Here is a 19,907-nt window from a genome sequence, read left to right on the forward strand (position 1 = left end):
CCTCCCCTCCGGCCGGCACCTGCAGGAACTCCTCGCTCTCTTCGCCCATCTCCTCCCGCGCAGTGCGGCACTCGGCACCCAGGTAGTTACGCAGGTTCACGGCATGAATGGCAGAGCAAGCCTTCTTGTCCAGTGTGGCCTCCCCGCCGATCCAGTAGTAGATCTCCCAGTTCAGAGAGCCACTGTCATCCAGAAAGGTCTGGGGGCGGGGCACAGGCCATGTCAGGCCTTGCCAGGGCGTCCTGCACTGATGCACCTCTGCCTGGGCCACCGTCATCCGGCCCCCTTTGCAAAGTCCTCCCCCTCCCACTTTCCCTCAATGAACAAAACTGGAGTTGCAGGGTCCCTGGGTGGCTCAGACGGTTAAGCGTCTGTCTTCGGCTCAGGTCATGATCTCCAGGTCCTGGGATGGAGCCCCATGTCCTCAGCGGGGAGTCTGCTCCTCCCTCTCCCTCTGCCTCTCCCCCTGCTTGTGCGCTCTCTCCCTCTCTCAAATGAATATTAAAAAAAAAAAAAAAAAAAAACTGGAGTTGCAAATTCTGAGCCATCTGAGATAAGGTTCCTGGGGGTCACGTAGCCCCCAGCAACATGCCCAACCCTCACCTTGAGCACAATGTAGCAGTCAGCCTCATAGAACTTGCCGTGGAAGGCTTCCTCCACCAGCACAGGCACGAAGTTCTCGATCTGCCAGATGGTCAGACCAGGCAGCTGGCCCACGTCCTCCGTGAAGAACTCGGAGTAGTCAAGGCGTGGCTTCTCCAGGCCCTGGTCCCAGCGCCGTGCCTTGCCCCCAGGGGCTCGGGTGTCAGTACTTTCCTGGGGTCACAGTCAAAGGCATGGCTTGCCTCTGCACAGCCACTCAGTCTGGCCTCTTTATTTGCTACCCACCTCAGGGCCTTAGCACGGGCTGTCCTCACTACCCAGGACCCACTCTCCCTCTTGGCCAGGGTCACACAGTCTGTCTTAAGCAGAGCCCGGGGTCACCTTGCCCCTGTCGCAGCCCCTGGCCTGGCTTACCTCCTGCTTTTTGTTCTTCTCCTGGGCCACATCGGACATGCCTTTCAGCACCTGCTTAGCCTGGTCATCCTGGGCTGAGTCCTTGCGCCTCCGGAGCCGCATCTTGCGAGCCAGGGGGTCCTTGGGCCCGCTTCCTGCTTGGGGGAGGGGGGAAGTAAACAGCTGGACCCTGGCTGGGCCCGCCCCCTTGGGCATCCAGTCAATCAGGGGCCAACCCAATGCCCCAGGATCCACAAACTGTGTGTATCCCACCCAAGGTACACATAGGTTAAGTCGAGGCCCGGAGAAGCACCCCCTCGGCACCCCGGCCAGGCCTGCTCCGCTTACCAGCTGCTGCAGCTACTGTGGCAGGCGAGGCTCCTGCCAGCCGCAGCTGGTTCTGCAGCGAGAAGTCGATGTTGTACCACTCGGCGGTGCGGTCCGCGGGCTTGGGGGGCATGACCAGGCTGGGATTCTCCCGCACGTCCAGGACCTGCCTCGTGGGGTGAGCAGACGTGGCACTGAGCCTGAAATCTACCTTCCAGTCACCGTGCGCCAGCTTTCTGGCTCTTGGCAACCAGGGGCCTGGGCTCGCATCCCAGCTCTGCAGCTGCACGTCGGGGCTCCGCTTTTCCTGAAATCTGTGGAGTGTGACCTTGCGGGCTAGTAGTGGGGCTTAGAGGATGCTGTCGAGCATGGTATGGACATGGGTGTGGCTCGCCCCTCTCCCTTCCGTGGCACTGGCACCCCTCCAGGGGCCTCTGCCGGGTCCCCCCACTCCAGTGACACCGCCTTGTCCAGTTTTTCCTGCGGGGCTGTCGCACCTCCGGCCTCCCCGTTGGGCCCCTCCTCCCCCTCCGCACCGGCCCCGGCCTGCCCGGACCTCGATCTCCGTCAAGAAGTGGATGGCCTCCGGGAGGGTCACCAGGCGGTTCTTGTTCAGGACGAGCTTCCTCAGCTTTGTGCACCTGTGAGGGCAGAGCCGGAGCCTCAGGGAGGTGACAGATGAGGTGTGGGGGGAGGTGACAGACGAGGTGTGGGGGGAGGAAGGGAAACTTCCGGTCCCGGAGATGGGGAGCCGAGCAGCCCAGCCAGTTAAGACACCAGCGGGTTTAAACAGGCCAAGAACGGTGGGAGAGGCTGAAGCAGCTGAACAGGAGTCTCCTCACAGCTAAGAAACTGGGAAGGACTTTCGGTGACCTCTACAGAACGGCATTTTTCAGAGTCGCCTTCTGCAGAAATGAGGGCCCCTGGATATGAACCACAGGACACTGAAACACGTATTCTGCCCTCATGTTCACTTGGAAGGCACTGAGGGGCCCTCTGTTCTCTCCGAGTCCTGAGGAGGCCATGCTAGTGGACACTGTGACCTCCACAGGGAAATGCAGATGGTGCCGTGTCCCAAACTCACGTGGCAGGGGAACCCGTCCAGCCTCATCCCTGTCAGTGTCCTCCGACACTGTGCCGTGGGGCACCCACATCGGGAATCGCTCACCCAGGACTGGGTGGGCTTTCTCCACAAAGCCGAAATAACCCATCCACTCTGCACGATGCTCAGAGGGCACAGGGTAGGTAGGTTCTGGCTACGATGCTGGGGTCTTCTGTGCCGTAAAGCCCCCCACCCCCACTCGCCCCAGCACCTGCACAGGCTCTCAGGGATCAGCTCCAGGTTGTTGTTGGCAGCCATGAACTCCTCTAGGCTGGTCAGCTTGCCGATGCCCGAGGGCAGGCCGTCAAAATCCAGCTTGTTGGAGTTCAGGTACAGCTTCTTCAGCTTGATGAGCTTGCAAATGGCAGACTGCAGGGGGAGACACGGGTGCGGGCGCAGGAGTCAGGGGCAGGAACCAGGACAGCTCAGCAGCCTTCCCTCTCCCAACCTGGGCCTGCACGTACAGGGAGCGAGGTGAGCTGGTTGCGGGACAGGTTCAAGGTCTCCACGTGCACCCACTGGTCGATGCACAGGGAGAGCTCCGTGATCTGGTTGCTGCTGAGGTTGAGGCGGCGCAGGCTGGGGAGGGTGTACAGGCACTCGGGCACCCGCGTCAGGTCGTTGCAGGACAGGTCCACATCTGGGGTGTGGGGGTGGGGTGGGGGCGCATCAGTGGGGGCCCCCACGGTCAGCTCCAGGGCTAGGAGCCTAATGTGAGCCTCACCTCCACTCCCTCCAGGCTCTGTGGTCTTAAGCAAGTGACTTAATCTCTCTGAGCCCCGGTTTCTCCATTTGGAAAAACCTCACACCGGTGGACCTAGGCATCAAGCCAGTGCTCGTAACTTGGAGTTAGCACTAGTCGTCACAGTAACAAAAAGAAGAATCGTGGGCGCCTGGGTGGCTCAGTTGGTTAAGCGACTGCCTTCGGCTCAGGTCGTGATCCTGGAGTCCCGGGATCGAGTCCCGCATCGCGCTCCCTGCTCGACGAGGGGCCTGCTTCTCCCTCTGACCCTCCCCACTCTCAGGTACTCTTTCTCTCTCTCTCAAACATAAATAAATAAATCTTTAAAAAAAAAAAAAAAAGAAGAATCATGACATCATTGTACCCTTTTCCCTCTGGGAGGTGGCCAGGAAACCAGGATCAATCCCGTTCTCCTACATAAGGAAGTCAGGGACCGGAAGGGACCAGAGCCCACGGGGACCACCCAGGGACTGCCCACCTGCGAGGTTGCTCAGGCCCTCCAGGCTAGTGGGGAGGTTGCTCTGGGTGCGCTGCGTGTTCCTGAGGTGCAGGGTCTGCAGGGCTGTCAGAGCCGGGAGCTGCCTGCAGGGAGAACCAAGAGCACGGGGCTGAGAGGGGCTGAGAAGCCCAGGTCAGGGGTGGCTGTGGCATGGGGGAGACAGAACACGGGACTGAGGTAGGGCCTGATGCTTCGGAAGGACGGGGCCTGAGGGCCCAGCCCCCACAGGAGGGGTGGAGTTGTGGTGGGCCTGGGGCCAGATGGCCCAGGAAGGGCGCTGGAGGGGTGTGGTGTGCGGAGGTGCCCACCGGAGCTGTGCATGCAGCAGTGGGTTCCCGTTGAGCACGAGCGTCTGCAGGTGCACCAGGCGGCGCATCTGTGGGGGCAAGCTCTCCAGGCGGTTCTCACTGAGGTCCAGGTACAGCAGGTCGGTGAGGTTGATGAAGAGCTGGTTGGGGATGGTGTCGATGCTGTGGGCAGGGGGGAGTGAGGCAGGCCGGGGGCCGTCAGTGCCAGACGCATGCCTCCCGGGCCCAGCGCACCCACTGTGTTGCAATCCCACCCCAGAACCCGCCTCCCCCCCGCCCCGCCCCAGCTGGCAGGTACCTGTTGTGGCTGAGGTTCAGCACCAGCATGTTCTTGGCGTTCTCCAGCTCCCGTGGGCACTCCGTCAACTGGTTGTAGCTCAAGTCCTGGGGAGAAGCGGGGCAGCCAAGGCAGGGGTCTCAGGGCCAGTGCCAGGCTGCCGGGCCTCTGCCAGCCTTGAGGATCAGGGGGCGGGGGGCACTGAGGAAGGAGTGGATGAGGGGGTTTCAGAGCCAAAGGGAGAGAGTTGGGACCCTGTGAGAAAGCGTGCCTAAGTTAGGGCTCTGACGCCATGAGTGAGCTCAGATAAGGCACTCTGCGCCTCAGTTTCTCCGTGGGTAAACCCACGTGGGTTTACCAGTGGCTGCAGGGGCCACTCTTAATAGATGAGGACTGACTGGGGGGCCAGCACAGAGGCCAGGTGGGTGGGGAACCACTGACCAGAACCGAGAGGTCATCCAGCTTGAAGATGTCATCAGGGACTCCGGAATTCTTCAGGCTGTTGGCTCGAGCCACGATGGCCTGGGGAGAAACCATGAGAGTCCGTGATTTCCAGCTTCTACCCCCAGGAACCAGCAGAGATCAGGGAAGGACAGCGCCTTGGGAAACCCACCAGGGGCCCAAGTGCTGTCCTAGCCTGGCCTTTGCTCACAGTCCCTTCACCTGGTGAGCTCTTCCTGGCCTCCTGATGAGCTCCTATTCACACCTCAAAGCCCAGCTCATATGTGCCCCAGAGCCCAGCACGGGGTCCTCAGGGAACCCGAGGAAGAGCGTCCCCATTGCAGAGAGCAAGATAAGGGGGGAGCTCTGAGGTAGAGTTTCCAGGACAGAGAGAGAGGGCTGAACCAGAGCAAACTCAGAGTGAGGACCGAGAGCAAGTCTGTTTTCTATCCTCTCAGGGCTGAAACCTCAGAAGGTCTGAGGAGGAGAGAGAACAGGCCAAAGGATGGTGCCATGACTACGAGCACCCACAGGGCTGCTGCCACCTTTCCTTCAGCCCTAGTGTCTGCGCAGGGCCACACTGTGGCTTCGTAGCTGTCACCCGCTGAACCCTCCCCGGAATGCGGAAGGGACTTGTCCAAGGTCGTGCAGCCAGGAAGCGGTGGGGCCCAGATCTGAACTCAGGCCGCCCAGGTCCAGATGCTGTGCTCTTAATATCTGGCCTTGGATGGGAACAACCCTCACTGAGGCCCGAAGGGTCTAGCTAGGGGCCTGAAGTTCTGGGATGTCAGAGGCTCCGTGGAGAGCAGAGGGGCGACAGGACCACCCTGACCACCTTTCTTCAGGGCCAAACCCATTTTCCCACTGCCTGGCCACGTTGACTTCAGCCTCAGGCAAGGGACCGTGGGCAAGTGACTTGGCTCTCTGTGTGTTCGTTCATCTGTGAACTTGGTGAGGGTCAGGATTATATGGAAAAATCCACGAGGAAGAGTTGGAACAGTGCTTGGCTGGTATCAGGTATTTTTATGGTACTTGTCTAAAAATGGGTGGGAGTTTGGGTTTTTTATTTTTTCTCCCCATGTGGTACTGCCTGCAGGGCATTATGGTAACCCTTTGCCTTTAGGAACAGGTCTCTGAGTCTGACACGGGACAGGCAGTGGTGCTGGTCCCCCTGGGGGCTGGCCCCGCCCTCAGTGCACTGGCTGGGCTCCGGCCCCCACCCCCGAGCTCCACGGCCTGTAGCAGCACTCACCCGCAGGGACGGCAGGCTGGACAGCTCCCCGTGAAGCGTGGTCAGGTTGTTGTGGCTCACGGACAAGTGCTCCTGGGCCAGAACAAGGCAGCAGAGGCTCAGCAGTGTGGGTACGGCGCCTACAGAGTCCCCATCCGCCACCAAAACCTTGCACCATCCAGGGGGCCCTCAGCCACACAGGCTCAGGCCACCTCTTGCAGCCTCCCTCCCTCACACAGCCCATCTTTACTTGCACACCTCCTGGGACAGGGTGCTCACTCCCTCCCTGCTGGCTCTGTTCGTGGCTGTCAGCATCTTCCATTCTGCACCGGCTCTGCCTGCCTGGCCCAGCCCCATCCACAGGGACCCTCGGTCACTGCCCAAAGCCCCTTACCAGCTTCTGCAGGGCGGCCAACTCCTCCGGCAGGTAGCAGAGGCCCGTGCGGTTCAGCTTCAGCCAGCGCAGACTGGTCATGGCCTTGACATTCTCAGGGAAGTAGCCGCCCTGGGCGGGGGGTGGGGGGGGTGGGGGGTCATGGTGAGACTGGTCTGGGCCACCCTGCTCTACCACCCTCGGTGGCGCCCCACGCCCATGGGAGCCTTTGGAGAGCAACGGAGGCACCTCTCACCAGCTGTGCAATCCTGAACAGGTCACCTCGCCACTCTGTGCCTCAACTTCTCAATGGAACAGGACGTTTAAAAGGCCCCCATGACAAAAGGACAGACTAATAATCACGGTGGCTGTTGGCCTAAAATCTCTTGTTGGATTCTGAGCCCTGAGCAGGCCACGATGGAACTGGCTTGTCCCCAGTGCAGTTAGCTCGGCTCAAATTCCTCTGCCCGCCATTCCAGGCCCTCGCTAGGCTGCCAGAGATGGGGGTACCCCTGAGCCTCCACCAATGCCCCGCCTATGCCCCCACCCGGCCATCAGCATACAAGCCGTTCTTGGCAAGGTCCAACCCCCTGTGTAAGGCCCCAGGTCCCCATCCGCAGAGGCACAGCCTTGTTCCTGCCTTCGGGAACACTTTAGGGCAGGCAGTCTGAGGCAGCATGTGCCTTCAGGGCCCCTGGCTGGTGTCCCCGGCCCCCTACACCCCCATTCGCGGCTGGTGACTCAGACTCTCCTAGTCTGGAGAGATCAATGAGACCCCAGGTGAGGATGGTGGGGATGGGGGCAGAGGAAAGTGGTGTGTGCACGTGTGGGTAAATGCAGCAAGGCCCCGCTCGCCTCCTCAGCAGTGGCCCAACCCAACCCCAGGGAAAGCCTGGGCCCCCCCACCCCCTGCAGACCCAGGCTGACACAACACTCACCCCAGCCTGAGTCCACTCACTTACCCGCCCTGCCACCCAGGGTGACCCTCCTTGTGCTGGGCCAGCTCTCATTTCCACTCCTGACCAGCCTCCTCTGGTCACCAGTACTGCCCACCTCATTCCTGAGCCTCTAGAACCGCCTCCCCGACCAGGGGCTGGAAGGCGGGGCTCCAGCTCCCTTTGGCTCTAGTCTATCAGTCCTCACCGCCCCCACCCGAGGCCTCACACCTGCCTGAGTGTCTCCACACCAACTAATCCACCGCCCCAAGATGGCTACTTGATTGCCCCTTCGCCGGATGAGAAAACCCAGGCTCTGAGAGGGGAAGTGACTTGCCCAAGACCACACAGGATGGGGTGGCGGTGGCAGGGACAGGGCAGTGATCGGTGTGCTCGGGACCCGCCCCCGACAGCTCGGTAGCAAAGCCGGCCATTAGTCAGGGCCTGGCTTGGGCGTGTGACCTCAGAGGGGCGGGGACCGAGGGCCGGGGAGGCGGGAGCAGGAGCTCACAGACCCCCAGGCCCCTCTCCGGCCCGGGCGGGGCCCAGACCCCCGGACTGGGACACGGGGTGGGGGCCCCCAGCCCAGCCCACCTCCTGGCGTGACTCGGCGTTCCAGTGTCCGCCCGGCCCCGGCCAGTCCTGGGCCTCCCGTGCGGGCCCTGAGCGGAGGCACCGGGGGTCCGTTCCGGGCGGGGTCGCGAGCGCCGGGGGGGAGCCCCACCCTGCGTCATCCGCGCGGTCCCGGACGGCACAGGGCCCGGGGGCGGGCGGGACAGGAAGCGGAGACCGGCGCGGGCCCGAGCGGAAGAGACGGCCTGGAGGGAGGTCGGCCCCACGCCCGGCCGGCTCACCTTGAAGTCGTTGCCGCTGAGGTCCACACCGCGCACGAACGGCAGCACCCCGGTGGCCTCCATGGCGCCGCTCTCGCTGCCGGGCCGGGCCGGGCGCAGGGGGCGGCGGGGCGAGCCGCGGGCTGGGCCAACTCCGGCCCCGCCCCTTTAACCCGCCCCCGCCCGGGCCGGCGGGCAGGCGGAGCCCGGGCCGCGCCCCTAGCCAGCCCGCCCGCCCGCTCGCCGCGAGGAGGCGCCGGGCCCGTCGGGCGCTTTGGGACTCCCTGGGCCTCAGTTTCCCCGTCTGTTCGCTGACCAGAGGGGCCTCGAAAAGTCCGGGCCCCCCCGTGCTTCCGAAGCCTTCGTAGGCTAAGTTCCAGCGACCTATGGGGGGGGGTGTGTATCACAGACCCTGCAGGTCCAAGCACTGTCCCCTGGGCTGCTGCAGCAATGGCCATGACCTCTGGAGAGATTATGGACCGAGGCCTGGGGGCGCACGGACCCGGGAGTCTCTATCCCCTCACTGGGCGCTGCATGGCGGCCAATGGTAGCAGGATGCCTGGGTCCTTGGGTCCTGGGGCTCTGGGAAAACCCCAGGTCTGCTCCTGGCCTCAGTTTCCTCATTTGTGAAATGCTTCCTAAGGTTGTGGCCAAAAACAAACGCAAGTGTAAGTCGCAGCATACAGCAGGCGCTCAATAAGTGGCACGTTATTATTATTCCCGCTTAAAGTCAACATCCACCCTTGTCTCTGCTTATTTCCTTGCTCCCCCACCAGCCGGCACATAGTAGGTCCCCAGTAAATAAATGCCGAGTGAGCCACAGATTATATGCACAATCATCCTTCGTAGGGGAGGAGGGGGCCTTGTGATACCCATTTCATAGGAGAGAAAACTGAGGCCAGAATGGAGAAGTGGCCCGCAAACGGTCACACGGAGCAGGTGGCAGGGGTGACCTCCTGAGTCACGCTGTGTGCCCGGCGTGCCAACAGATAAAATAACGAAGCCCCCTCCTCCCCCCCTCGGCACACTCAGGGTGACGTAAAAGGTCAGGCAAGCGGGCCTTCGGGCCAGGTACCACCTGTTTGCCAGGTCCCGGAAACAATGTAAGCCCAGGCAGCTTTCTCTACACCGCCGCCTCACACGCAAGCACACACGCCTTCACAACCAGCCCTAGGGACCCGCTTCTGAACCCGGTCACCGCCCCGACACCGGCCGGAATGCAGCCCTGCGCCTTTAAATCTGGAGTGCGTCCTAGAGTCCCGCCCCTGAGGGACCGGGTTGCCGACGAGGGGGCGTGGCCTGCTCATCATTGGCTGAGCCCCTCAGTATTTTGGAACGTGGGCGCGGCCTCGGGCGCTCCGATTGGAGCTTGTCTGCGTGCGTCGGGGGTCAGCGGCCACCCCCGGGGCCTCGGTGTTCGGTTCCCGGGTCCTCCGAGTTCCATTCCGAGGCGGGTCTGGGCTCGGGGGCCCAAGCAGACCCGCCGTGTCCTCCGGTCGCTGTGCTGAAGCCGCGACGCACGTACAGCCGGAGTGTGGCTGGGCGGCCCTGGTCACCCAGGCCCGGGCGTGGAGCGTGCGTCGGACGCAGGTCGGGGGCGTGGTCTCCGCCGGGGCCCGCGGTCAAGGCCCGGGAAGGAGGGAAGGGCTTTGGGCCCCAGGCTGGAGTTCGAATGTCTAGCCTGCCGCTTCACGTCTTGGGCGCATCACTGCATTTCTCGGGGCCGGGGTGCCCTCCCCGTGAACCGGGCCCTCACAGGCCCACCAGGGGTTGCTGCGCAGCCCGCTCAGCCCCGGCCGCGGGCAGCAGGTGTGGCGGAGGAGGGGAAGGACGGGAGGCATCTCAGGGCGCTGAGTCGGGTTATTTTTAACCACCCGCGCCCTCTCGCCCTTCCCCGAGTTGGAAGGCTTCGGTTTGGGGCCTGTGCGACCCCGCCAGGGGTTGGGCTGAGTCCAGTTTAGGCAGGAGGTTATTTAAAGTGGTTTACAGTTTGCAAGTGGATTCTTGGTCCCGCCGGAGATGGCTGGCAGTATTGATCAGCGCTGAGGAAACTAAAAGTGGCTGCGGGGCCTTGGTGGGTCGCCCCCCCCGCCTCCTAGCCTTTGACCAACCCAGGCCCCAGAGTCGTCTTGTCCTATTTTTAGTCTGGGCAAATTGGGAGCGGGGGTTGGGGCTGACTCCCGCGGTGATTCAGGCTTCAACTGCTCTAGGCATCTTGTCACCTGGCAACTGAGCCCTGGGCACCCACAGCAGAGCAGAGAGGGCACAAGTCCTTGGTGCCTGAGCTAGTCTGAGCCCGTGGTCATCTGTTCAGGTCATCTGCTCAGGCATCCGCAGACAGACAGTTCTGCCTGGTATCTGACTGGTTCCCTGAGTTTGCATCTGGGAGACACACACAACACACACACACCCCCCACACACCCAAGCTCGCTCACACACACACACACACACACACACACCCCACACACCCAAGCTCGCTCACACACACACACACACACACACACACACACACACACACACACCTAAGCTCTCAGGGCCTGAGGCTAGAACCTGAACCTGGAGCTTGGTGGCCTGGGCCTGGGAAAGATCTCTGCCTCTCCAAGCGCCCAGCCGTACCCAGCCTTACAGTTCTGGGCTCCCCACTTGTAAACCCGTCTTCTCCACAGCTGTGCCATTTTACAGGTGAACAAACAGCTTCGGGCCCTCACCCCTTCTCTGTTGCTTGGGCTTCCAGTCTCTGAGGACACCTGCTCCCCTATCCCCAGTGCCCCTGCCATTGTCCCAAACCTGAGGGACCCAGAGAGGCCCCTGTCCAGAGGCACTGGGCCAGTTCTCTGTTTGGGGAGCGGGGGGAGGGTCCTTTATTATTTATTTTTAAATAATCTCTACACTGAATGTGGGGTTGGAACTCACAACCCCGAGATCAAGAGTCGCATGCTCCACCGACTGAGCCAGCCACGCACCCCTTTTGGGGTCTTTAGAGTTACCTTGCTTGCTGCCCCCACAGCCAGGCTTTCAGCCTTGACTGACGTTTGCCTCCCTGGGAGGCCTGGGCCACCTCGCTCATCCTGTCTTTTGACGTGATTGCTTTCCCTCGGGGGGGGCTACGCTGTTGAGCTCTGGGGGGGAATTGTGGCTCCCTGAGCTTCACTGAAGTCCTCTCAAAGGCCTGAGGGGCCCTCCAGGGCAGGCTGTGTCTTCTTTAGGCCTTGGCTTCCTCCTGGCCATGCCCAGCCCTGGTTAGGAAGCAGGATGAAGCAGCCTTAAGGAGCTGGCTGCAGGCCCCCGGAGACTGATTGGACTCTGGGAGTGGGCCAGAGTCAGGACGCTTTGCACTCATGGGTCTGGGTCCCTAAAATGGGGGTAGCAACGATAAGACTCACCTCACGGTCTTAGGGGATGTCCGGGGTCCTTGAGGGTGGGATGGAGAAGATGGGCCTCCTTTTCTGACCTGCCACAAGTCTCAGGGCCTTTCTACAGGAGCTCCCCTGTCTGGGGCATGGGTGAGCTGTTTGCAGGTTTGGGGGAGGGGGCTTGGGCAGCTCCCCATCTCCTCCCAAGAAACCCCTTCTCCTGAGAAATTCCCAGGAACGCCCCTCACGGGCTCTACTCGTGGCAGCCCCAGCCTGATGGGGTCTGCCCCACTGGGCAGCCTGGCCGCCTGGCCGCCCCCACAGACCTGTCTCTACCCATGGGCTCCTTTTTTCTTTTTTTTAAGATCTTATTTTATTTATTTGACAGAGAGAGACAGTGAGAGAGGGAACACAAGCAGGGGGAGTGGTTGAGGGAGAAGCAGGCTTCCGCAGAGCAGGGAGCCCGATGCGGGGCTTGATCCCGGGACCCTGGGATCATGACCCGAGCCGAAGGCAGTCGCTTAACGACTGAGCCACCCAGGCACCCCGCCCCCCCATGGGCTCTCTTAACAGGCAGACGGACCATGGCAGAGTTCTCCCAGAAGCGGGGGAAGCAGCGTGATGAGGTGCTGGGCGGCACTGTGGACTTCCTCCTGGCCAATGCCCGCCTCGTGCTGGGCGTGGGCGGGGCCGCCGTGCTGGGGATTGCTACCCTGGCTGTGAAGCGGGTAAGGCCAGGCTGAGCCGCTTACACCTGGGGCTCCCAGAGGAGGACAGCAGGGCTGGGCCTGCTGCCGGGGGCAGGGGGTACTGCCCAAGGTGGGCGCCGGCTTCTCTACCCCAGCAACCTGCTTGGTGTTGTCCCTGCCTTTGGCATGGCCACCCAGGCCTCACATGCTCTGATCTGTGTCGCTGTGCCTGCAGCTCATCGACAGGGCCACCAGCCCTCGAGATGAGGATGATGCCAAGGGGGACAGCACATGCCTGGAGGAGAGCTGGAAGGAACTGAGTCTCCTCAAGGCCACGCCACGTCAACAGCCCCGGACCCCACCTGCTGCGCTCAGCCAGCCCCTGTCACTCCCCGGCCCCTCGCCGGCTTCCCCAGGTGAGTGGCACCCCTTCCCCTCTGACCTGGGTGGGTCCCCCTCTGCTGGTCCCATTTGGGAGCTGGAACCCAGGCTCTACGTTGACTAACTGTGTGACCTAAGCAAGTCCCTGCTCCTCCAAGACGGCGGCCTCCCGGCATGTTCAACAGGGACCTGTTTCTCCACCCTGCTAACCTCCTGGGTCTGCCAAGGCTCCTGCCTCCGAGACATGGACTTGGAGGGGGGTCCCAGAGCGTGGCAGCAGTGTTATGGCGGTGAGGGGCCCCGGATGGGGAAACTGGGGCCCAGAACCTGCCTTCCCACTGTACATGAGGCTGTTTGAGGGCACCGGGCATCTGGGGCAATGAGAATTTGTCATCATGTGCTCACTGTATGTGAGAACTTGCGCTAAGCGCTCTCTCAGGTGGTCCTTGCACGGCTGAGAAGAAAGGAGGCCCGGGGTGTCGCGCAGCTTGGGTGGAGTTCTCTTGGCTCCTGACGGGGGTTCTTCTGACATGGTCCCTGACCCGTTCATTCTGCAGAGGGACCCACAGACACCGGTCCTCAGATGTCGCCGCCACCTAGCTCCCCGGCACCGCTGTGCCTGACGTTCCAGGAGAAGCTGCTGGCGTTCGAGCAGGACCATGTGACCATCCCGGCGGCCCAGGTGGCTCTGGCCAAGCAGCTGGCCGCTGACATCGCCCTCCAGCTGCAGGCCTACTTGCGGAACAAGTTCCCGGAACTGCCCTTCGGGGCGCTGGTGCCCAGCGGGCCGCTCTACGACGGGCTGCAGGCGGGGGCGGCCGACCATGTGCGCCTGCTCGTTCCCCTGGCGCTCGAGGGGGGCCTGTGGGACCTGGTGCCCGGGCTGGACACTGTGGCCAGGGACCCTCGCTGCTGGGCCGTGCGCAGGACTCAGCTGGAGTTCCGTCCCCGCGGGAGCAGCCCCTGGGACCGCTTCCTGGTGGGTGGCTACCTGTCTCCGCGCGTCCCGCTGGAGCTGCTCCGCAAGGCCCTGGCCTCCTCCGTCAACTGGCCGGCCATCGGCGGCCTCCTCGGGTGCCTGATCCGGCCCAGCGTGGCCTCGGAGGAGCCGCTGCTCGAGGTGCAGCACGAGTGCCTGGAGCTCACGGTCGTGGTGCTGCTGGCCGTCACGGGCGCCGCCGCCGAAGATCCCGTCCTCCTGGCCTGGCCCCTGGAGGGCCTGGCCGGGAGCCTGTGGCTGCAGGACTGGTACCCCGCGGAGGCCGCCAGGCTGCGGGCCCTGGATGCGCGCGACGCCGGGGCCCGCCGGCGGCTGCTGCGGCTGCTGTGCGGGGTGTGCCGCAGCCACCCGGCCCTGGCGCGGCTGGACCGGTGCCACCTGAGCCAGGTGGTGCTGCGCCTGGGGGAGGCCGAGGCCGACTGGGCTGAGGCGGCCCTGGGGCAGCGCTTCCTGCAGGCCCTGGAGGCGCTCGTCCACAGCCTGGAGCGGGCCAGCCTGCCGTGCCACTTCAACCCCGGCGTGAACCTCTTCGGCGGTCTGCGCGCGGAGGAGATCGACGCGCTGGGCTTCGCGCTGTACCGCGGCCTGCGGGCCCCTGAGCGGCTGCTCTAGCTGGGAGGGGGCGGGGCGGCCGGCGCGGTTCTCACGCGGGGGAGCGGGGAGCGCCCCCCCCCGCCCCCCGCCCCCTGGTCTTTGGAGAGCACTTTTTCTCTTGCTTTAGCCAGAAGGAAAGAGGGCGCTGCGCTCTGTAAGCCCACGGGGCTAGCATGTACGTGGGCAGCTATCACGGGAGCCCCCCCCCACCCCCAGGCCCGGACAGCTCGGAGCGCTGGCCACGCACATGTGCCCCGGCCGCCCCCCGGACCCTGGGCTCGGGACATCGTCACCTGCACTGACCGCGCTGACAGGACACGCCTGCTGCTGTCCTAGGCGGGGGATAAAGGCAGCTCCGTTTTTCTGTCGAGAGGGTGAGTTGGCGCTTTCCTCGGGTGCCAGCTCCAGGCATCTGGAGGCTTCTGGTGCTGGGTGGTAAATACCGTGTGTTTGTTTCATCCCTCAGGGGCCAGAGTCACCCGCTACTCCCCGCACCCCCCTCCCCCCCCCCAGGGATTGCAGCTCTGGGGCGGACTTGAAGGCTGCATCCCCCCGTGTCACCTGCGTGTCTAGTTGGCTTGTCAAGCTCTCCCCTCGAGCCTGGAGCAGGAGTTCAGTGTGACCTGCTGCCCACCTCAGACCTCAGAAGGCCCCTTTCTGTCCACCTGCGCCATTTTCCCTTCGGGATGCAGAGTCCCCTGCGCTGCCCACCTTGCCTGGAGCCAAGGATGCCCCGCTAGCTGCTGCTGGGCCCGGAGAGCAGAGGCCGTTCCCCCCCCGACCCCCGGCCGGCAGAGCAGGCCTGGCCTCCACAGAGCCACTGTGAACTCCCCGCGGCCGCCTGAGTTCTCACTGAAGCCAGCCCCGGTGGGGAGGGGGTTCTGCCTCACCTCCCAGGCATCCCTCCTGGCTTTGGTATCTTTCTTGCTGAAGCAAAGCTGTGCCTCAAAGAACGTGAATAAGAATAAAAGGGAAAACTCAAGACATCTGTGTGATTTGGGCTGGGCTCTTACACAAAGTTCTGGAAGCTTGGCCAGGGGTCTTGGGATCAGCCTGGAGGAGTTAGGGTTTAACTGGAAAAGTAGAGCATGTGGGGAGAATATTACAGGATTCCCAGTGTGATGTTTCACTTTAGTGACGGGAACCGACGAGTGAGGGGCCTCCCCCCCCACCCCGGGGTCTCAACTGTCAAGCCCCCACCGTGCTTTCTGGGGTGGGTAGGGCTGACCCCGAGCCCCTCGGCCAGCACGTCAGTGTTCAGAGAACTGTGATGTCTCTACCCCCCTTGCCTCCTGGTGGCTCCACAAGTGCGGGACAGCCCCCCTCCCCCCGCCTCCCCGGACGGGGAAGTGAGAGCATGTCAGGGTCCCCACAGGAGCCATGGCTGGGGCTCACTTCCTCTGTCACCACAGATGACAAGTGGGGCCTGGGGAGGGCCCTGGGTCATGAGTGTCACTACAGCCGCCGTTGCCATCCCGTTCTATTTCCTGAGGCAACCCTCACGCCTTTGACCAGTGAGTCCGGGACAAGGAGCAGGATCAGTGTCCTCCCTCGTTTGAGGGCCTGCACCTGGGACCCATGAGCTGCGTATGTGCGCCTCTGGAGGCAGGACCGGGGGCTGCCCCTGGAGGTCATGAGGGCTCTGCCTCGGGGGCATTCAGACAGCTGGGTGGCTCCACAGAGAGGCTGTGGTGAGGGTCAGAGGGCGCGGAACTGGCTTAGCCGAGGTCCGTTCGGATCACTTGGCTTGGGGACTGGTGCATGGGGAGCTCTGAGCACCTGTCGTGGTGGTGGCCGAGTGTGGGCAAGGGAACGGCCTGGAGGCAGACTAGGCGGGGCCTTGGTGGTGGTGTCAGGAAAATGGGGGATTGTGTAATAGCAACCTCTCAGGCAGCTGAATGGGATAAATGCGGGTGTGCAGTGTTAGCTCAGCGCCTGGCACAAAGGAAACCACCCCCGAGCCCCACTGTGGGCCCCTGCTGCCTCCCCCACTGACCAGCGTCGCTCATGAAGCCCGAGCTTGGCAAGGGGCGCCCGGTGCCAGGCCTGCGTCTGTCCAAGGTCCGGCTCCTCGGGACCCCTGCTGAAGGGCTGGCTGGGCACGGCCGGGGGGCAGCAGTCTGGAAGCCAGCTGGGTCCACAGCCCCTCTTCTTAGATGACCAAACCCCAACACGCGGTCCCCTCTGTGGAGGCTGCGTGCTTCAGGTGGCTCCGAAGTTCTCACACCACCATTTCGGTAAGACAAAATCAGGATGAATTAAAAGGGAGAGAAAGGAGGCGCTCCTGGTTACGTCATCTACCCAAGGTTAACATCTGGGACTCCAGTTTCTAGCCAGAGAATTGGAAACAAATCATTATTCTGCTAGGAGGCTTTTCGGGGCCTTGTGTGCTGGGCTGGCCCATTCAGCGCCCAGAGTAGCTGCTCTTCAGTTTCATTTGCCCCTTTAATGCAAGGACAGTTCCAAGTCACTTGTATCAGCCCGGGGCCTAAATGTCTTCATACTCGGACTCGGGGCACGGTGGCAGAAGCAGGCCGTGTCCTCGGTTTAGCTTCACCAAGTGACCCAAAGCCAGGAGTTCAGATGACTGTGGTATGGCAGAGATGTCCCCCGCTCAGAACAAAGGGATCGCCGGTGCAGATAAAAGACACCCCTCCCCCCCATGGCAAATAGAAACTTACTGATATAAAATATCCACCGCTATCACTTCTACCCTAACATAACTAATCTTACCATATATAAAACGCTTCCTTTCTGTAAACCCACTTGTAGGCCCTTCTCTTCAGGGACACTTAGCTGTAGGATAATCTCTCAAGTGGGGGTACCGTTCACTCCCTAGAGCCGGCCTGCCCAGTTGTCCAGTCCTTGCTATGATGGCAGTCCCCCTTATCTGCGGTTTCAGTTTATTTTTATTTTTATTTATTTGAGAGAGAGAGAATGAGAGAGAGCACGAGAGGGAAGAGGGTCAGAGGGAGAAGCAGACTCCCCGCCGAGCAGGGAGCCCGATGCGGGACTTGATCCCGGGACTCCAGGATCATGACCTGAGCCGAAGGCAGTCGCTTAACCAACTGAGCCACCCAGGCGCCCTAGTTCCTTTTTTTTTTTTTTTAATGTTTTATTTATTTATTCATGAGAGTCAGAAAGAGAGAGAGGCAGAGGCAGAGGGAGAAGCAGGCTCCCCGCCGAGCAGGGAGCCCGATGCAGGGCTCGATCCCAGGGCCCTGGGATCATGACCTGAGCCGAAGGCAGACGCTTACCCATCCGAGCCACCCAGGCGCCCCTGCGGTTTCAGTTCTGCATGGCCAACTGCAGACCAGAAGCAGATGATCCTCTCATGCCCACAGCAGCCTCACGCTGGGTCACAACGCTCACGTCATTCTCCTGATGTCATCCCATAGGCATTGAACCACCTCACGTCCCCACAAGAAGGGCGGGTACAATAAGGTAGTTTTGAGAGGCAGAGACCACATTTATGTACGTTTTATGACAATATATTGTTACGGTTCTATTAGTTATTGTGAATTTCTTACTGTGCCTAATTTAGAAATTAAACTCTCTCATTCATATGTAGGTATAGGAAAAGACAGAGTAAAACAGTGTATGTAGGGTTCGGTACTATCTGTGGTTTTAGGCATCCACTGGGGATCTCGGGACGTATCCCCCAAAGATAAGCAGGGGGAAAACTACTTAAGCCAACACACCCTGAAGAAAAGTCTTTGCGCATGCACACTGTGGCACAGAACATTCCTGGGAGTGGAAAGTATTCAGTGTTCCGACCCTGAAGGAGCCTGCCAAACTGCATTCTGGAAGGACTTTGGTTAGCAGGCCAGAAAACCGGCCCAGAGCCCCGGGTGGGCAGGAAGGGACAAGCAGGTGCGCCTGGGAAGCGGGAGCCCAGGGGGGCGCACATACACCCCCACCCCGGCCCCACTGCCCCACGGCTGCGGGCTCCTAACCCCCTTTCCGCAGACTTTATGATTTGGAGCGGATAGTGGAAACTGAGGCACACTCCCGGGAGCTGTGCCTGCTGTCTCGGGCTCGCCCAGAGCGCGCCCCGACGGGCTGACTCCCTGGAGTCAGCCGAGGAGCCACCTGGTTGCCTCAGGGGCCAGACTCTACCAGGAGAATAGGTGCCTCTGAGCTGGTGTCTGAGGCGGATGAGGAAAGGACTTCCTGAGTTTTGGCCCTTCCCCTTCAGATGGAGACTTAGGTGGCTGGCCATTTATGTGGCTGCCGGGGCCCAGGAGGGCGCAGGGCCCAGGGGCCAGGGCGGGGACTGGAAGCCTCACCCAGCAGCCTGCAGTCCAAGGCCACTGCTCTACCTCTGTCCTGTTCTCCTTAAAACGAGGGCCCTCAACCTGGTCCATCACCGATGGCTTACACATTGGCATTTTTCAGAAGTATACTTTTGTAATCAGAAAAATAAAGATATTACAATAAAAACAACCCAGCACCATTACAATTTGGAGGCACTCGATCACGGAGGAAGCTAATAAGGCTGCAGCGGACGAGGCCCAGGGTGTATTCCAGAGACCAACAGGAATGGCTCCGGGGAGGCTGTTTGGGGCCCTTTCGGCACGGCTGCCGATTTCCTGAGACGACTTAGTTCATGGGGCCGGGCCTTCAGGCTGGTGGGAAGGCCAGACTCTCGAGCGCGTTCGATTGGGCTCTCACCTCAGCGTGGATACTCCCAGAGCTTCGAGGTGTAGGCTTGGCGGCAGACTCCAATTCCAGCTTGGCCGCTTATAGGGGAAAGCATTTCCCTGTCTGAGCCTCGGTCTCCGCTAGCAGACGGGTCGCAGGCGCTGCCTTGTGGGGAGGCTGGATGAGAAAAGTGGATGACCCACCTGGCCTAGTGCTCAGTAAGTTGGGGTCGTTTTCACCTCGGTCCTGCACTGCACAAGCTGCAGATGGGGGTCATTTCAGGGGTTCACACCTTTCCAGTCACAGTTAGGTGGGGAAAGTTCAATTTCTCATCACCTGAACGCTGCTAGTCTTGAGTGGGCCATCGAGACACCTGGAAAACTCCCTCACGGGTTCTGCTCGGGAAGTTCTCACTGCCATCGGCCTGGCCGTAACCTTCCGCCAAAGAGCCTGTTACAAATGGGGCCGCTCAGGCTCAGCGGTTAAGGCGCAAACCCAGGGAGAGCCAGGACCCGAGCCAGGTCTGACCTTGGTACAATCCACCCGAGTAGCTTTTGGTCTTGGCACACACGGGAGCTACCTGTGGAAAGATTAAAATCCACAAATTCGTCTAAAATCCAGAAACTCTAAGGAGCTCCTATAACTCAACAACGAAACCCACTTGAAAAATGGGCTAAAGACTCAGATATTTCTCCAAAGGTATGCAAGTGGTCCACAGGCACGTGAAAAGATGCTCGGCATCCATTGTCATTAGGAAAATGCGAGTCATGGGGCGCCTGGGTGGCTCAATTGTTGGGCGTCTGCCTTTGGCTCGGGTTGTGATCCCAGGGTCCGGGGATCGAGCCCCACATCAGGCTCCCTGCTCAGTGGGGAGCCTGCTTCTCCCTCTCCCCTGCCTGCCACTCCCCCCGCTTCTGCTCTCTCTCTCATAAATAAAATCTTAAAAAAAAGGAAAATGCGAATCAGAACCACAATGAGAGAACACTTCACACCCCTTAGGATGGCCATTAATAAAAATAAATAAAGGAAAATACGCATGGGCGAGGAGGTGGAGAGCCCTCACGAGTTGCCGGTGGGAACGAGAAATAGGGCAGCTGCTGGGGAAAACAGGTCACCCAGAATTCCCATAAGAGCCGGCAGCCCTGGTCCCAGGTATGTACCCCAAAGAATTGAAGACAGGTG

General features: G+C 61.4%; 2 protein-coding genes across 11 annotated transcripts in view; one reads left to right on the top strand and one right to left on the bottom strand.

The window, feature by feature from the left end:
- FLII (FLII actin remodeling protein) overlaps positions 1 to 8,194 on the bottom strand; it is a 13,306-nt gene extending 5,112 nt beyond the window's left edge. The window contains exons 1-14 of one of the 4 annotated variants that reach the window (XM_028089508.2): positions 8,086 to 8,194; positions 6,318 to 6,428; positions 5,945 to 6,016; positions 4,693 to 4,773; positions 4,273 to 4,358; positions 3,975 to 4,136; positions 3,646 to 3,749; positions 2,890 to 3,065; positions 2,637 to 2,794; positions 1,880 to 1,964; positions 1,345 to 1,489; positions 1,018 to 1,154; positions 604 to 816; positions 20 to 199 (exon numbers count right to left, since the gene is read on the bottom strand). In XM_028089508.2, coding sequence (XP_027945309.1) covers positions 20 to 199; positions 604 to 816; positions 1,018 to 1,154; positions 1,345 to 1,489; positions 1,880 to 1,964; positions 2,637 to 2,794; positions 2,890 to 3,065; positions 3,646 to 3,749; positions 3,975 to 4,136; positions 4,273 to 4,358; positions 4,693 to 4,773; positions 5,945 to 6,016; positions 6,318 to 6,428; positions 8,086 to 8,148 — 1,773 coding nt within the window. In that variant the 5' untranslated portion in view covers positions 8,149 to 8,194. Of the gene's footprint in view, positions 1 to 19; positions 200 to 603; positions 817 to 1,017; positions 1,155 to 1,344; positions 1,490 to 1,879; positions 1,965 to 2,636; positions 2,795 to 2,889; positions 3,066 to 3,645; positions 3,750 to 3,974; positions 4,137 to 4,272; positions 4,359 to 4,692; positions 4,774 to 5,944; positions 6,017 to 6,317; positions 6,429 to 7,258; positions 7,431 to 7,462; positions 7,546 to 8,085 lie in introns of those variants that run through there. The other 3 variants (XM_028089509.2, XM_028089507.2, XM_028089506.2) reach the window with 3 other exon arrangements.
- Positions 8,195 to 9,410: 1,216 nt separating this feature from the next.
- MIEF2 (mitochondrial elongation factor 2) lies at positions 9,411 to 15,063 on the top strand. Of its 7 annotated transcripts, none has more exons than XM_088027933.1 (5): positions 9,411 to 9,654; positions 11,991 to 12,145; positions 12,342 to 12,522; positions 13,045 to 14,455; positions 14,548 to 15,063. In XM_088027933.1, exons 2-4 carry the CDS (start codon positions 12,002 to 12,004, stop codon positions 14,097 to 14,099), a joined length of 1,380 nt encoding a protein of 459 aa, XP_087884059.1. In that variant the 5' UTR covers positions 9,411 to 9,654; positions 11,991 to 12,001; the 3' UTR covers positions 14,100 to 14,455; positions 14,548 to 15,063. The 7 variants fall into 7 exon arrangements, with proteins under 7 accessions (XP_087884059.1, XP_087884061.1, XP_087884062.1 ...); XM_088027935.1 differs by having other exon boundaries at positions 11,995 to 12,145; XM_088027936.1 differs by having other exon boundaries at positions 9,578 to 9,873.
- The last annotated feature ends 4,844 nt before the right edge of the window (positions 15,064 to 19,907 follow it).

Source organism: Eumetopias jubatus, unplaced genomic scaffold (assembly GCF_037043125.1).
Source record: "Eumetopias jubatus isolate StellerSeaLion01/CBP00866 unplaced genomic scaffold, mEumJub1_p1.0 scaffold_10, whole genome shotgun sequence".
Taxonomy (NCBI): domain Eukaryota; kingdom Metazoa; phylum Chordata; class Mammalia; order Carnivora; family Otariidae; genus Eumetopias; species Eumetopias jubatus.